The sequence below is a fragment of the Canis lupus genome, chromosome 11 (assembly GCF_011100685.1).
Source record: "Canis lupus familiaris isolate Mischka breed German Shepherd chromosome 11, alternate assembly UU_Cfam_GSD_1.0, whole genome shotgun sequence".
NCBI lineage: Eukaryota > Metazoa > Chordata > Mammalia > Carnivora > Canidae > Canis > Canis lupus.
This window is the reverse complement of record NC_049232.1, coordinates 38646502-38664966: the sequence shown is the minus strand read 5'-3', so window position 1 is coordinate 38664966 and position 18465 is coordinate 38646502. Positions and strand designations below refer to the sequence as shown.

The window sequence follows — 18465 nt, the reverse complement described above, 5'->3', positions numbered from 1 at the left end:
TGGCAAGGCCATATCTAGGCTGCAGTTACAACGTGTAAAACAAGGGGACTCATATGTAATCCCTGATGGCTCTTTCAGCCATAGTAGTCTCCAACAATGAGGTATGTGGAAATGATCACATAAAACTGGGTTGATGGCCAACCCTAAATTTGCCACCTGTATGAGCCTCAGTTTCCTTAAATCCAAAATGAAGATAATAAAATCTACTTTTCACTGGTTGTTATGAGGATTAACTTCAGTTAGGCGTGTAATAATATTTCTTAACAGAACACTGGTACATAGGCATTCAAAATACATAACATCCTTTGATTTCCACAAACCATCACATAGTAGCATGGTATTTATGAGCTTAGCCACATATATATTTAAGTTCTAATAGGAAACAATTTATTTTTCCAGATGCTTTTATTTTAGAGTTTTTTTTTTTTCACTGATTACTCTTTGATTCTTTGAATGCTTTACTAAATCATAGTCCCAAGATGGGCAGAGAGAAGGAAGGGGCTCTGCCAAGTGACAGTAGAAAAGTGACCTTTGATGCATGGCTGAATAGAAATGGCAGCCCCCTCTCAGCACTAAGGCAAGGGTGTGTAAGCTGCTACGCTCTCTCCTCAATTGGATAATCATATAATTTATCATTTTAATTGAGACACTTAAATTTTTTAAAAAGATTTATTTATTTTGAGAGAGAGAGCGAGCAAGCAAGAACAAATAGAGGGATGGGCAAGGGTAGAGAATCTCCAAGTAGACTCCCCTGAGAGTGGAGCCCAATGTGGAGCTCCATCCCACAACTCATGAGATCATGACCTGAGCTGAAACCAAGAGTCAGACACGTAACTGACTGAGTTACCCAGGCACCCCAATTGGAATAATTTTGAGAGTGAAAAACTGTTTTAGTAAAACTGGGGTGCATGTCCCCCTCACCTTTCAGGATTACTTTTTGTGACCATTGTTGTCACTTTATAGGTACATCTGGTATCCTCATGGAGAAGAAGTGCAAAATAAGTTTCTATCCAAATAATCTAAAATTTCTGGTTTTTTTAGAGGCATGCAAAAAATTATTTAACTGAAGTTTGAGAAATATATATTAATTTGAGATAGAATATTACAAAATGGTTGAGTATTATTATTATGCATGCCTTTCAGTGGAGTCAGTAAAGTTTTTCTGTAAAGGACGGAGTGAATATTTTAGGTATTATAGGCTAAATGGTCTCTGTCACAACCACGTAATTCTGCCCTTCTAGTGCAAAAGCAGCCATGGACAATATATAAAAGAATGGGCATGGCTGTGTTCAAATAAAACTTCATTTACAGTAACTGGTTGTGAGATGGATCTGGCTTTGGGCTGCAGTTTGTCAACCCCTGCTTTAAAACAATAGTTCCTAGACTTTTGGAATTCATAGGACCAGGAAAATTTTTTAAAATTCTGGAATTGATTTGACTTCTAATTTTATTTTGGTAAGTAATAATATTTAAAAGAAAAAAAAAAGAGAGAAAAGTCATTGCCTAGCACCCTGGCCTCTTAGAATCCTAAAACAGCCAAAAACTAGAAAGGGCACAAATTCAGAACAAATTTAGCTATGTGGAAAACCAACCACATTGTCCTTATTTTAACAAATGTTTTCTGAGTTTGGTAAAAACTTTATTATGACTATATTTGGTTTAACAGAAGGATCTTGAATTGCTTTTGGAGGACAATGGTGTGGAACCATAGAAAGAGCACAGTATTTATAATAAAAATATCTGGATTTGAATAAGGTTGAGAGAGTACTAGGAGAGAAGGAGAAGCAGACCTTGAACATTCCTTAAATGGGACAAAACTCCTTGAAGAGAATGTCCCACTGCCTTGAATCAGAGTTATATACACAAACTAGTATTGAGTAACCCCAGAACTCACCGGCTGCCACTGTGCAGGGTACCAGGCAGGGGGGCAGTTGAAGCGGTTACAAGCTTGCACCGTGCTGGGCTTGGGCTGACGACACAGTTCATCAGCCAGGATTACGGTTTCATTCATCTCTCTGGAAAGTAGGTGGGAGCAGAAGACATCTCTGGTCTGTAGGCCTACCCCACAGGTGAGACTGCATGGACTCCACTTGCCAATTTCCCACCTGGGAAGAAATCAGAGAGGACGAGGACATCCTTATACCTGTGCAGAGAACATCATGATGTCAAGTGTTGCTAATAGAGTAGAAACACATACCTTAGGAATGTGGGAATTTTCAGCATACAACTGGCTAGGAATTCTATCCCAAGCCTAGAACACATCCTTTCCAACATGCTTTAGAATTCATTTAGAATGCACAAAGAGGGTGATAAAATACAACCTCCATTTTTACCCACAAGATCACCAAGAATGGTCATAACCATGTCAATTTCGATGAACTATACAAACTTCATCAAAATAAGGCAATATGTTAGATCTGACAGAGGTTTGAGCACAGAAAGGTTTTGGGCACGATGCATTGAATAGTCTTGCTCATAATCTGTCTCGTCCCCATTCTTAGCAAGACTAAAAAATGTGTGCTTGTTTTTCTTTGGCTTCAAAGTGAAAGGTCATTGGCTCCAGCTTCCTTTAAACTTCCAACATAGCATAGAAACGTCTCTGTCTTATGTATAAATATCATCACTGCCTGCGACTGGGGAATGTAACAAAAGTAAAGGTTGCTAAATAGATCAGTCTTCTTGAGGAAAATAAGTGGAGAGAATGGCTCATTATCTGGAAGTAGAAGTCAAATACACAGAGAGGAGTTGAGTGCATAATTGGCCATTCCAAATGGCCAAGTCTTGAGAAGTACATTTACAGTGAGCTGAGAGCCCATAAAATAATACCAGTCCATTTCTCTCTTGATGCAGCCCCCAAAATGGGAATGATAAGGAAAAAGCTCAGTCGCTTGGGCTTCGAGTAGGAAGTATTCTTTAATGATCAGTTTTGGAAAGTTCTATTTACAATGTGAGGCACAAAAATTCTACAAACAGAATTTAGCCAAGAAAAGCATGCCAAGTAGACCCTTCAGTAGCTAGGCCCTCCTAGATTTTGTAGCTAGCCTTGAAAACTGGCCTAAAAATCTTTGGCCTTAACATTTTTCATCAGACCGCAAAACTGAGGACATACTCTTTCAATCTCTTTCTGCTACTCTAATATATAACTACCTTACTAACCCCTATTTCCACTACTTCCTTTTGTCTATCCTGTGTTTAAGTCATATGGGTAGTAAACAACTTCATTATTCTCAACTCATGTCCCCTGGTTCGCCAGCTCTGTTTTCACTCAAGCTGTTACTTGGAATTTGCAATACTTTTTGTCCTTGCCTTATCTATTCTTCAACATGTCTTCTATTCCTACGTATCCAAATTTGATCCATGTTTAAAGGATGTGTACCTGCTCCAGACATGGATCATTTTTTCAATTACATTATAGTTATTCTGCATGTCACGGGCCCCACTGGAACTTATACCTCTTGAAGACAAGCTGTGTCTGTATCTGTTTTGTATCACTCACAATGTTCATTATAGGCCCTTCTAGATAGTTAATGTACATGGTCAATAATTTCCGAATAAATGAGCAAATGGAAGGGACCTACTAGCACAATGGGAGCTTTATACCCATTATCTCATTTAATTACCTCCAGAACAACATGAGATAGGCTCTACTGATTTCACCCACTTCATAACTGAGGAAATTTGAAAATCTAAGAGGTTGACTTGCCCTAAACCCACAATTAGTAAATAGTGAATCCAGGATTCAGACGGGTGTGTTTGGCTCCAAAGGCATTTTCTGTTCTATTGTACCACACTGTCTCCTGGAAATACTTTGAAAATTGTCCTATAAACCTTCACAACATTTTAAGTGAATAGAAGAGGTGAGGCTGGATTGAATATATATTTATTTTAGATCCTTGTGTGAATTTCTATAAACTTATTTTCAGATCCTTAGTTTGAGTAATTCCTAGCTTTAAAATGTCGTGTTTTGAAGTATACCCACACATTCTTTGCCACCTCTCTCTTCTAAAGATGAAGCCTTAAGTCTGGGCTGAACTTAGTTGCTCACTTGTAATGACTAGGATGAGGCAGAAGCAAGGCTACGTGGCCTCTAAGGCTAAATCATTAAAAGGATATAGTTTCCATTTGGCTCTCTCTTTGCCCACTCCAGGGGAAGCCAGCTGTCATGTCGTGAGCACACTCAGACAATCTTCAGGAAAATCCACATGCAAAGAAACTAAAGCTGTTCACCGACAGTTGGCACCAACTCACCAGTCACAGGGCTGAGCTACAGTGCAAGCCGATCTGCCGGACCCAGTCTAGCCTTCAGATGACCGGACCCTCATGAGAGACCTTGAGTCAGAATTGCCTTTCCAAGGAGCTCTCAGATGCCTCACTCATTAAATGGTGAGAGGTAAAAAACATTTATTTTTATTGTGAGCTACTGGGATTTGGGGACATTTGTTACGCAATGACAGACAACTAATACAAGCATACTCTCCCCTCTAAACATGCATATGTTCATCAAAAGATAGATACAAGAATATTCAAAGCAGCACTATTTATAATAGCCCAGATGGGGAACATTCCAAATATCTATCAATAGTTGAGTGGATAAAAAATTATGATATAGTTGTATAAGAACACTGAATGGTGAGAATAAACTATAACAACAAGCAACACAGATGAATCCCACAAACATCAAATTGAGGAAAGCCACAAAAGCAAAAAATTCATCCTGTGCTCTCATTTATATCAAGTTCAAAACCCTAAACTAATCTCTGATGTTAGTAATCAGGATGATGGTTAACTTTGGTGCGCAGTAACTAGAAGAGAGGGACTGAGGGGAAGGGATTCTGGGATGTTATCTTTATCTGGGTGCTAGATCTGGATCCATTTTGTTAAGTCACCAAGCCATATATGTAGGATTTATGCTCTTTTCTCTATGTTTATTGTGCTTCAAAAAAAGGTGTTTCCCCCTAATCCCCGACTTTTAAGTGAAATGTTAAAATGTATGGCTATAAAATAAAATCCAACAACCATGCTCAATGCCGATGACCACAATGTATGTGTCTCATAAAGGAGCTGCCTACACAGTGGATGTTGTCCAAGGTTAAAAGCTGTCACAGTACAGGCTCTGCACTTCCACTGCTCCCACTCCTGCCTCCACCTCTGGCAGAAATTCAGTCACTGGGAACTTGAAGCAGAAGCATTTTGGCAGCCATAAGGTCACTTCAGCACTGTTCATCAAACTCACAAAACAGACATATCTGCTTACCCATGATAAGAGTACATTACCTTCCCAAGGGGGGAGGTCAGCAGAAGCTATCTGAGTATTAAGTACTTTGCTGATTGAAAGTATTTAAATCAACTTAGGCCAAAAGGAAAATAAAAAGGGGGCTAGAAATAGACTTTCCCCTCATTTCCCTGCATAGGGGCTACAACTCTGAGCCTTGGGTCCAGCTGGCTGCTGATAGTACCTTCATACATTCTGTGCCTTTGGCTATTTCTTGAGGCACTGCTGCAGGCCAGGAGGAGTCAGCCTGGGGGCAGGACTGGCTGTGGCTCTCAGCCTGTGAGGCACTTACAGGCCTTCTCTGGAATTCTGGGGGCCTGGCTTCCCCACAAGCTCAGTGATGAGAGCCACATCTCCAAGGAGCTTGGAGAATGCAGGCATTAGTGCTTTTCCCCTACTTTGCCTGGTTGACTTTTACTCATCTTTATGTCTTCATTGACAATGGTACTTCCTCAGGGATGAAGCCCTCAACTGGGTAAAATATACCTACTTTAGGAGTCTCACTAATATATCCCCCTTTGGAAATTCTCAACACTTAAAAAAAAAGTTTATTGTGGTAAGAACATAAGATACCCTCTTAAGTGTACAATATGGTATTGTCATCTATACATACAATGTTGTACAGCAGAGCTCTAGAACTTACTCATCTTGCTTAGCTAGAACTTTATGCCTATTGATGAGTATTCTCATTTCCCTCTCCTTCCAGCCCCTGGCAATCAGCATCCATTCTTTGATTCTATGAATTCGACTCTTTTAGGTATTTCATGTAAGTGGAATCATGCAGTATTTGTTCTTGTATAACTGGCTTATTTCTCTTAGCATAATGTTCTTGAGGTTCATCCATATTGTCAGACATTGTAGACTTATTTTTTAAGGCTGAAGAGTATTCATTGTATGCATATACCACATTTTCTTGATCCATTCAACTGCTCAAGGACATTTAGATTGTTTCCACATGTTGGGTATTGTAAATAGTGCTACACTGAACACACATGGAGTGCTAATATCTCTTTGAGATCCTGACTTCAGTTCCTTTAGATAAATCCTTAGTGCTGGCTCATATGGTAGTTCTATTTTTAATTTTTTGAGGAACCTTCATACTGTTTTCCACAGTGGTTGCACCCACTTTGCATTCCCACCAACAATACACAAGTGTTCCAATTTCTCCACATCCTTGCCAACACTGTATCCTTTTTTGTTTTTTTTTTTTTTAAAAGATTTTATTTATTTATTCATGAGACACACAGAGAGGCAGAAACATAGGCAGAGGAAGAGGCGGGGTCCATGCAGGGAGCCTGATGCAGGACTCAATCCTGGACCACAGAATCACATCCTGAGCTGAAGGCAGATGTTCAACCACTGAGCTACCCAGGTGTCCCTGTAGACCTTTGTTTTATTGATGATAGCCATGCAGACATGAATGAGAGCCATGCAGCAATGAGATAATCTGAGGTGATTATCTCATTGTGGTTTTGATTTGCATTTTCTTTTATTATTTATTATTTAGTTTTTACAGAGAAAGAAGAGAGAGAGCACGAGAAGGGGGAGGTAGAGGGAGAAGGTTAGAGAGAATCTCAAGCAGGCTCTGCCTAGTGTGGAGCCCAATGTGGGGCTCAATCTCGTAACCCTAAGATCATGACCTGAGCCAAAATCAAGAGGCAGATGCTCAACCAACTGAGCCACCCAGGTGCCCCTGATTTGCATTTTCTGATGATTAGTGATGTTAAGCATTTTCTGTATACTGATTGGCCACTGGTATGTCTTTTTTGGAGAAATATCTTTCAAGTCTTGAGCCCATTTTTAAATTGGATTATTAGTTTTTGTTGTTGTTCTTGTTATTGAGTTGTAGGTATTCCTCCTATGTTACGGAGATAAGTTCTTTATCTTTATAAGATAAGTTCTTTATAGATGGTTTACAATTTTTTTTCTTACTGTTACTCTGTTGAGTGTTTTCTTTGCTGTGCTCAATGCATCTGTAATCTGACTACCCTGCTCCACTATTACCTTGATGAGAGCAGGAGGCAATGTTTATTTTGGTTTAGCACTTGTTATGGGTTGAATTATATACCCCTAAAAGGTATGTTGGAGTCTTAACCACCAATAACTTGGAATATGAGTTTATTTGGAATAGGGTCATTGCAGATATAACCATTTAAGGTGAAATCATACTAGAGTAGGGTGGGCCTTTAATCCAGTGTGAATGGTGTTCTCATAAGAAAGGAGATAGACACCCAGGGAGAATGTCATGTAACAACAGAGACAGAGATTGCAGTGATGTATCTATAAGCCAAGGGATGTCAAGAATTGCCAGCATATAGCAGAAGCTAGAAGAGGAAGGAAGGATTTGCTCTCACAGGTTTCAGAAGGAGCATGGCCCTGCTGATACCTTCATGTATGCCTCCAGAACTGTGAGAGAATATGTTTCTATTGTTTTATATTACCCTGTTTGTAGTGCTGTGTTATGGCAGCGCCACGAAACCAGTACATCACTGTAACCTCTGTATGTAGAGTGGTGCCTAGAACATAGATGCTCGGTAAGTTTGAGGTGACTCAAGCCGTGTAGAACCCCAATGAACTGTGTGTGTACCTTTGGTTTAGACACTTGACTGGTCAGTCATTTCAGCTATGTTCACTGAACAACTGCCAGCAGCAATTTCAAAGTCCCTAAATCTCTGAACACCACAAAGTTTTCTTTAGTGTGGTGCAAACTATTTGGTGACAGGACTGAACCTGAATTGACATGATGCCTTTATAGGCTACATCTCACTTAGTGCAAATATTTACACGTTTTACTGCAGGCAATGTTAGACTGCTGGATTATGGCATTTCCCCCTAGAACTTACTAGGGGTAATACATAATTTATGTTACACTAATCCTAACATATTTCTAAAGTATAAAAAATTCTGAATTCCAAAACACATCTGCCCTGATGGTTTTGGCTAAAGAACCCTGGCTCTGTATAAGGAAGATGGTAAACATGATCACTATGTTTTCTTTCAGCTTCCAGGCTTCAGGTGTTTAGCTTCATGGTTAGGCCCTTGGCCAAAATGTTATGGAGACTCTAGTTCTTCCAGCATTCTCTTGCTTTATTGCCTTTTTCACTCTCTGACCTTCTCCATATTCCTGTCCTTTTTGTCAAAACCTGCTTATAGGAAAGGCTCTGGAAGTTGACAGATCACAGCTGATGCCCTGTTGTGTCAGGCTGGACGCTGTCCAACACGTGGTCTCCTGACCAAGGGTAGACAGGAGACAGAGGGTTACCTCCCACCCCTCAAGACTGGGATTAGTCTTCCTGCCCTCTGTCCAACATCAGATGTACTTGGGTAGGCCTGTGTTTATAATTGGATTTAAAATTTTAGCATTGGTTTCTGAATTCCCATTTTGTTTTCCCGTTGGTACTATAGTTCTGCCCAATGTCTAGCCTACTGCATGCTGATCCTGTCACTCTGCCTAGGTCTGGCCAGCCCCTTGCCTTGGCCTGGGCAGATACCCTTTAGCCACAAGCCATAAGCCATGATGTGACAGCCATCTAGCTGACATCACACATTACTGCCAATAACAACAGTAATTCTAACCTTTATACAGAGCTTCAATGAATCAGCTACTGTGCTAGTTGTTGTAAACTCACTGTTTCCTATAATCCTCTCCACAGCTCTGTAAGGGAGGTACTATTATTCTCTGCCTTTTAATAACAAAAAGCTGAGGCCTGGAGAAGTTAAATGATTAATTAGTCGTGGCCTAGAATGCTTATTCTCAGGTCTCCCATAGATGTTAATGCCACATGCATCACATCCAAGTCTACCATGACTTGGACACAAAGGCGCTGAGAATGGAGCTGCTCCCCATCACGGATGCCACCACATGGATTTATAAGCCCCAGCTCTGCATCATCCCAGCTTCTTTCACAGAGGTCCTAGCAGGACTCAGAGATAAGCTCATCCAAGATGTGGGATACATATATGAACTCACTTCTTACTTACATCGACCCTATGAACAAGGTACTATAAGTTCCTCCATTTTACAGGGTGACATAATAGAGATTTTGAAAGGTCAAGTAACTTGTCCAAAGTCACACAGCTAGTAAACAAGAAAATCAAGATTCAAACCCAACTAGCCTGGCTCCTGCATGCTGAAATATTATATTATACTGCCTCAGGGTGAGGATGATGAATAGACCTCTATTACGAATAGACAGTACAACGTTGATCCAAGATGCAAATTCTAGGATCCTTGGTGCTTATAACTTCAGAAATGACAAATGACAGTCTATTCTTAAATAATAGAAACCAACACACTGATGCCAGCCCAGGTTATGAATATATGTGGAGTTGTTATTGCAGTGAAGCAGCAATGGTACTTGGCAACAAATGGGCAAAGGCTGAGTGTGGTCCACTCAAGGATAGGTTTGTTTTTTGTAAAGATGGCCATCAGAGATAATGTGGGCAATCAGAGACCCATAGTGGTTGGCACTTCTTAGCAGTTTATGTTTGTATTAGTTATATAAAAGGAGGAATTTCTTACTTCTTTTGGACAAGGGCTTGTTGTGAGTTGCCAAGGTTTCTCTCCCCTACCCTTTCAGAGAAGGAATTGGCCATTGCCTCCAGCAACTCATTGTTGGTTGCTGGTATAAATGCACATAATTTCTAATGGTAGACTCTCCCCACCCCAACATATGCCCTAAGAACCTTCCCTTACCCTGTTTTTTTGCAGCAAAGTAGGCCTTGTTTCTTTATTCAAAATTTAAAGATGTAGTTATCGAGAGGCAAAACACCATGTAAATTTCAATTATTTGTTAGACGCATTCTTTAAACTTGTGTGCAATCCTTCAACTTGACATTTCTACCTAACATTTCTATCCCATGATTTTTTAAAGTCCCACAAAGATATCTGTTTCCTTTAGAATGTCTCTGAGGTCAGGAGGTAGAAAGCAATTAAGCAATAATAAATCAGACTCCATGGAGCATGGCCAGCTCTGGAAAGCCTAAGGTAGGACAAAGAAAACTCCCTTTCCAACTGGGACCCTGTTTAGGACTAGATGCCCCTTTAAGGTTTTGGGCTATTACTGGTGGCTCCCAGTTTATCTCTATATCTCCCAGTTTCCAATTTATATAGCCCAATGCTTCCAAAATATGAATCTGGCCACTTACTTCCTCCGATTAAAAACCTCAATTGAAGCGTGAGCCAAGCTTCCGTGGGGTGGAGACCAGTATATCCAGGCTCAGCTTTGGTTCAATGTACCCACTGGGGGCGAGGGGACACTATGTGTTTGGAGTTGAATTTTCTAACTGGCTCCCTACCACAACTTTCTTTTTTCTTCCTCTTTTTAGGAACTGAATTTTAGCATGAGGCTTAGTGTGGAGTGGTTCAATGGCATGTGACAGGGCTTAGCACTGGGCCAGGGTCCCTGGAGATCACACATTGAGGGAAGACTGAATGAATACATAAATACATGAAGGAGAATGGGAGGCAGATTTCTTACTGTTGGAGAAAGGAGTTGCAAATATGGCAAGTGGTATGACTAAAATAAGCCTTGTGGAATTGGATTGCTATTGAAAATAGTATGAACTCATAGTTTTTAACAGATGGATTAGTACATAGATGGACACAGTTGTATCAACAGATATAAATGAATGTAAACATACATATATGCATGCAATATTACCTACATCTCTCTGCTGAGAGGCCTAAAACCAAAGACACTTCAGTAAAATCAAGCACACCAAGTGCCCAGATTTTAGATTCTAAACAGCATTCTCTACTGAAGAATCAGTTTCTGTAGAAATGGCTCTGGGGCAGGGGAATTGAAAGTAAAAAGTGAACCGGGAACATCTTGTTGTGCCAGAAAAGTGAGAAGTGCTCAAAGAATGACAGGGTATATGTCAAAAGAATCCAGAAGCCAGTTTGAAGGGGCTCCTACTGGCCATGTCTGGGACAATTTGATAGTAATGGATAAATAAGATGAGAAAGCTCTATCTTCTAGAGTTCCTAGTAATAATCTAGAAGGCCATCAATAATAAAATTAATAAAATTAGATCAATAATCTAAAAGATAGAATTTAGAAGCCTGCTGTTTATCCACTGTAATAATAACTGATTCAGGCAAGAGCCATCAATGAATATAATGCTGGTCAGTAAAAAGGTTGATAAGTAATAGGGTATTTACTTAGTTTCAGGTTATCTCCCCATAAAAACACTTGTTACTTATAATAAGTGCAATGTCCTTATTAAGTTTTTTAAAGATTTTATTTATTTATTCATGAAAGAGAGAGAGAGAGAGAGAGAGAGAGAGAGAGAGAGGCAGAGACACAGGCAGAGGGAGAAGCAGGCTCCATGCAGGGAGCCCAATGTGGGATTCAATCCTGGGTCTCCAGGAATCATGCCCTGGGCTGAAGGCAGGTGCCAAACTGCCAAGCCACCCAGGCTGCCCCTGTCCTTATTAATTTTGCAGTGAAAACCTGGCTGAGATAATCTTAACCAAATAACGAATCAACATCATCAGAAATGAATGGGACACAACATCATTCATGGTCTCTTGATATCATGAACTGAGAAAAATGCAGCATACTTCTGTCAAAAATTTAAAAATCATGAAGAAACATCAAGCAAACTCAAAATGAGTGACATTTTATGAAGTAATTGCACTAGAGTCTTTCAAAAATATCTAGAATATGAAAGACAGGGAAAGACTGTCCCAAATACAGGAAGTCTAAAAAAGACATGACAACCAAATGTAACATGTAGCCCTGGATTGGATCTTGGATCTATAAATATAAAGGACACTGTTGGGACAACTGGTGGATGATGATACCAAATTAATGTCATTCCTTAGTTTGTTTTTTTTTAAGATTTTTTTAAAAATTATTTTTCCATGAGAGACACACAGAGAGAGACAGAAACAGGGAGAAGGAGAAGTAGGCTCCCTGGGGGAAGCCCAATGTGGAACTTGATCCCAGGACCCTGGGATCACACCCTGAGCCAAAGGCAGATGCTCAACCACTGAGCCACCCAGGCATCCCACCATTCCTTAGTTTTGATGGTTATATTGAGGTTATTTAGGAGGGCATCCTTATACTTAGGTAGTAACACTGAAGTTAAAATGCAGTGGTGTATTGCCTGAAATTATTCTCAAATGGTCCCCAAATGTGAATGACTATGGAACCAAGAGAAATGGTAAGAGAGACCTGTCTTCCTATTTTTGTAACTTTTTACAATTTTTATTTATTATTTTTGTAACTTTTTTTAAAAACAAACTATTTTAAAATAAAAGTTATAAAAAACATTTTTTAACTCCCAGTTACTCACAAGCCAGGGTTCAATTCCTTGGCTGGCCTATAGTGTGCTTCACAGGGAGTTTGAATATACCTTTCTGATTAATCTCAGGACGCTGCCAGCTGTTGGGATGCCCCGAACAGAGCCTCAGGCCCCCTGCTCTGCACAGGGTGGTAGGGATCATCTAAGCACAAACGGTCCATCTGGCAGGGCTGGTCCGGGTGAAGCGCTGGAGCAGCATAGAGCAAAAGCACAACTGCCTCGCCCTGCAGGACTGCCATGGGCTTAGGAGAGGTGATGCCACGTGTATATCTACTGCGGGGCCCACGCGCCAAGGCGATCAGAGGGCCAGGGTGTTTGGGGCTGTCCCTGCCCCTTTGTCTGGCCTATAGTGTGCTTCCCAAGGAATTTGAATATACCTTTCTGATTAATCTCAGGTCACCCCTACACTTGGATGAGCACCCATCTTCTCTGGCTGGCAAACTCTTCTGACTCTCAGGTTAGATTCTAAATATCCTCCTCCTCCCAATACTTTTCTGATATGCTTCCTATGAAGCAGAGCTAGACATTTCCTTCTGCAGCATGCTAATGTCTCTTTCCTCCTAAAGGCATTCTTTTCACCCCTTGGACTCACCTTCATTAGGTATTTGTCTACAAGTCCGTCTTTCTAACTAGACTCTGCACTCCACAAAGGTATCAATAGCTGTGTGACCTATAATATCTCCTTAATATCTTCCAGTGCTACGGCAGTGCCCAGCACATCACAGATGCTCAGGGTGGCTTTGTGGCATAATGTAGAAGAGCTTGGGCTCTGTAACTGCATCATCCATGAATGAACTGTACTCTGCCACTCTCTAGTTGTCCAGTGTTGGGTAAGTTACTTAACAGTATGCTCATATTTAAAATAAGAATAATAGCAATATCAACTTCAAATAGTCATCATGAGATTTAAATAAGAACATCTATGGAAAAGGCCTTAAGCACAGTGGCATAGATTAAAGGCTCTCTAAACATTATCTACTGTGAACTGTTTTTATTGGGTGCTCAGCAAATGTTTGTTAAATGCATGGGTGATTATTGTGAGGAGAGAGATTAAATGAGTAGACTGAGGATTCTTCCTGGAGTGAAACAGGTACAGTAGCCATATGTTTTGGACACTGAGGAAAAGGACGTTTGCGACCTGCCCTCATTAACTTACCATTTAAGCCTTCACTGCTCAGCATTATGACAGATCCAGAAGTGGGAAATGTGCTCATGATCTTCAACGTGCTTTCAGCAGAGATGGTGAGAACTGACAAATGCCCAGGAGACATAGCAAACAATGTTGGGTGATATCAATGAGCTAATTGCTAAATGATTTGACTGAACCATGAATACTAGAGAATTTCAGAAGACAGGAAGCATGGAGCTCATAACCACTTACATTTATACGGCTGATTGCAATTCATAAGGTCTGTTCATCTATGTGATCTTGCTTGATCCTCCTACCTTGGAAGTACCCAAAGCAGGCATTACTATCTCCATTTCATAGACAAGCAAGTTGAGGCTCAAAGACACAAGTGATTTCCCCAAAGTTGGGAAGGGAACTCAGCTTAACTTCTACCCTGCTAGAAACAAAGGAGGGTATCGTGAAGGTCACAGACAGGAAGATAGACAGGATTAGAAAAAGTTATACGCCATAGCAGATGGATTTGTATCTGCACATACAACCTCTGTATTTTAGAAAACTCCTTAAAGTGGGCTAGGAAAAGATAAAAGAAAAGATCAAAGGAGGCATTAGGTAATAGGGTGTAAAAATATTTTGAAGGCCAAAAATGAACCAAAAGCATATATGATAAGTAGCACCCTGAGAATCAGGGCTCTCTGTAAAAGAGTAGCTTGCACAGCTCAGGAAACAGGAGATACATCCATGCTTCTCTTGAAGTCAGCTGGTTTGGCATGAGGTTTTGGCTCCATAAAAATATTTATAGTCAGGATTACCAAACACCTGAGATGGCAAAGCACTCATTTCCACTGGAAAATAGTGTGGTCAAAGTGACTACTTAATCTAGGAGGGTTTGCCTTACCTTCCAAATCATGTCTTAAAAGAAAAGGTAAAGAAAAGAAAAAATAGCTGTTAACATTGCAAATAATTCTTGTCAAGTCTTTTTTTTTTAAATTAATGAATAGCCTTAAAAATGCCATTTGCAGCTACATATAGATTTACTATCTCATTACCAGCATGCCATTTGCTTTAAATCTACCTCCTTCATGGAGCATATCAAACAGCAAATGGCACCAAAACGAGGCCCAAATGTATACAGTATCTTCAGCCTTCCCTCCCATACCCCTAACACCTCTATGATATCCCACTGTCAAAGAAATGCCCTTGTGCCTATTTACCTAAAAAGCAGCTTGATTTAGTTAACATCTAAATTCTCCTTCCCATTTTCACCCTGTCTTCTAGGTGATAGCACATTATAATGAGGGAGAATTTCTGCTGGCTGTTTATATAATTCAGATATGAACTTCCTGAGAAACAGGTTGGAAGGGGAGATGATCTGCAAAATCAATTCTGCCCTCGGGAGTTAGAGATTTTAGTTGGCTTGCTTGGAATTCTAGGTGGAAATTTCCTACTAAAAATAATCACAGGGTTGTTGTTCTTCTGGTCAGATCAGAGGAGGATTTACTTAGATCATAAACACAAATGTCATTGTGTTGGTTTTCTTTCTCTTCCTCCAACTATATTTTGGCTTTTATTCCTATTTTTCTCTACTTTATCTTAATTGATTAACATCCTCACACTGAGGGTCTTCTGCTACTAGACGAACTCCCTTCTTTTTTCAGATTACCTCCCTCAGACAGAGTGAGCTTCTGCCAAGCTTAACCATGTGTTGGCTTCCCAATACACCATTTTCCTTTTTTACATCTTTGAATCTGCTTCCATCTTCTGCCTAGAATGCTGTCCATGTTTCTACCCCAAGGTCTGATTCAAGCCCTTCTTTTTCGGGGAAGATTTCTATGCCCATTCCAACCAGTATCAACTGTATTCTCTTTGCCACCTTATCAAATTTACTGTCATTTGACCCATGTCTACATTTCACAACACTGACTACCTGGTGTTGTAAGAAGACTAAGAAGGTAGAGCATCTTATTTGATGTCATTCTATTAGCTTAAATGTTTTTCTCTAGTTATTGTCCCAAGTAGAATATAAGGCTTTTAAGACTTGGGATCAAGGATGTTGGGGTTAAGGGGATTGTTTGACATCCATCAACTCAGGCCATAAAGATCTCCATCTATTTGTTGAGTTGCAGGTGGCATTCCTTACTAAAACTCCTCAATTATGGATTTTCTTCTCCCCAAAAGGTCTGTTGAAATCCTAATTCCCAGTACCTCAGAATGTGACTTTATTTAGAAAGAGAGTATTTATAGAGATAATCATGCTAAAATGAGGTCATAGGGTGAGTCCTAATCCAATATGACTAGTGTCCTTATAACAAGGGGAAATCTGATCACAGAGACAGACAGGTAAATGACCATGTGAAGAAAGTTAGAGATGCATCTACCAGAGGCTGCTGACAAAGTACCCAAAGCTAGAAAGAGGCAAGGCAGGATCCTTCCCCTACAGGATTCAAAGAGACAGAGAGGGAGCTTGGCCCTCCAACACCTTAATTTCAGACTCTAGCCTCCAGAACTGTTGAGAGAATAAATTTCTGCTCTCCTAAGACACTCATCTTGCGGTGCTTTGGTATAGTAGTACAGCAAACTAATACACTCTTTCAAGTCATTTCTTTTGAGCAGTTTAATTTAAAAAATTTTTTTTCAAGACTTTATTTATTCATGAGAGAGAAAGAGAGAGAGAGAGAGAAGGAGAGAGAGAGAGGGAGAGAGAGAGGGAGGCAGAGACACAGGCAGAGGGAGAAGCAGGCTCCATGCAGGGAGCCCAACGTGGGACTCGATCCCGGGTCTTCAGGACCAGGCCCTGGGCTGAAGGTGGCGCTAAACCGCTGAGCCACCCAGGCTGCCCTCTTTTGAGCAGTTTTAATCTATTTATTTATGTTGTAAGCAGAAATTTTTCTGGACCTTTATATTCATGGGCTTGCTCTGCAAGCAAAATGTGGTCAGTCCTTGACATCAGGATCCACAGACCCGATTCTGTTATCCCCAGCAAGATTCGGCCTCTTCTTTCCTCTTATTGTACTTGTTTGGTCAGTTTTATAGACTGAATTTTTTCTTTCACTCACATGTTCAACATTCATGTATGTACGTGTACCTACAGCCACGTATTCACTTGTTGAAAGCATACCGTGTAGTAAGTATTATGCTGAATGATGGGGACACAAAGTTAAAAAAAAATTCTTGATCTTAGGGCTTTCTGAGACAACTACAAGACTCTACCTTATGTGCTATTCATTTAGTTATTCATTCACCTCACGTTTATTAAGCATTTTTTGGGTCCAGGTTCTATGTGAAAGAATAGAACAGTAAACGAGATCAACACAGATTGTATTTCTGCGTGGCTCATGGGAATGAGACAGATAAACATGAGGGATTAAGGAAGTACAATAATAAAGACTGAGAGTCCAGAGGGAAAAGATAGAGTCATCGAAGCTCTTTGGAGGTGGTGATATCTGAGCTGTGGCTTGAAGAGTCAGATGTGGCCAGGCCAAGGCAGAAGTAAAAAGAAGGTACTTTAGGCAGAATGAGGTGTGGGAAAGTACAATGCAGTTGGGAACTCTAATTTATCTACTTCCATGCTTGGGGCTAGAAAGAATATGGAGTAGAAAGTCTAGGAAGTCCTCAGAGAACTTTGGTTCTCACTCCTGTTTTACTTGCTATAAGTATGGGGTGGGTAACAGAGCCTAGGAAACAGAGGCACTGTGGGCAGTCAAAGTCCCAATGACAAAGGTGACTTAAGCTCACTACAGTTCAAACTCACAGCTCCTAGGACACTGCCGAATGATATATGCCTCATCGTGAAGACTGGGTGTCCAGCCTGCTCCCTTCCCATCCACCTTAAGGGTTGCCAGGCTTTGGTGAGAGTTTCAATAGGCCCATGGCACAGGGTAACACAGACACAGTGCTTTAAGCTGGCTCTCCACCATGTTTAATCAGATCACAAATTCAATTCAAACCTAGCTTGGCAGAGGAAAACAAAAGATTGAGCCATTTCCTCTGGAGAGATCTCCCTGTCTCAGTCTCCAGAGTTTGATGTGTGAGGAATCAAGAGAGGATGCAGCTAGCTATTAATGTAGGGTGTGATTAATTCTCTCAGTGCTGGACTGACACAGGGAAAGACAGACAGATGGACAGACACACACACACACACACACACACACACATACAGATGTTCCATCCATAGAACACAGAGAACAGTAGCCCATGCACTTTCCAGCCCTGAAGGCTATTTACTTGAGGAGTAAGAGTGAGGTGTTTCACAAATGTTTTCATAAGAGACCACACAAAAATGACCTAAAATTATTTTTCAAGTTAGGTTCAAAGATCTCTTCACATCAAATGTATGTTTCACTCTTTGATGTTTTGTTATCACAGGGTGAGTTAAAGGGATTATTACCAGGCTAAAGTCTGAATAAATTTAAATCCTCATATTAGGATTTATATTGGCTTATTAAACCCCTCATTTGTTTTTGATTATCCATGATGCTCATTTATTGCTAGCACTTTCATCCCTGGAACACTATTTTTAAACACACTTGGATTTGAATAGCAGTGACGAATTGCCCTAAATCCCTGAGTTATGTTCATCAAGTAGGAGGCACATGAGTATGATGCCAAAGAATCAGTCTGATCCAGACTTTGGATTCCAGCAGACTAGGGTTGGAATGTACTTCCACCTGTGTTTTATAACCCTTTTGCATGTTACCAATTTTGAATGCCAACTGCTTTGTCTGTAAAATGGGACAACAATGACAACAATAGCTTC

At 40.4% G+C, this 18465-nt stretch overlaps 1 protein-coding gene across 1 annotated transcript in view; it reads right to left on the bottom strand.

Annotated features, from left to right (window-relative positions):
• ADAMTSL1 (ADAMTS like 1) overlaps positions 1 to 18465 on the bottom strand; it is a 380207-nt gene that overhangs the window by 147605 nt on the left and 214137 nt on the right. The window contains 1 exon segment of the mRNA XM_038552482.1: positions 1895 to 2105. Coding sequence (XP_038408410.1) covers positions 1895 to 2105 — 211 coding nt within the window.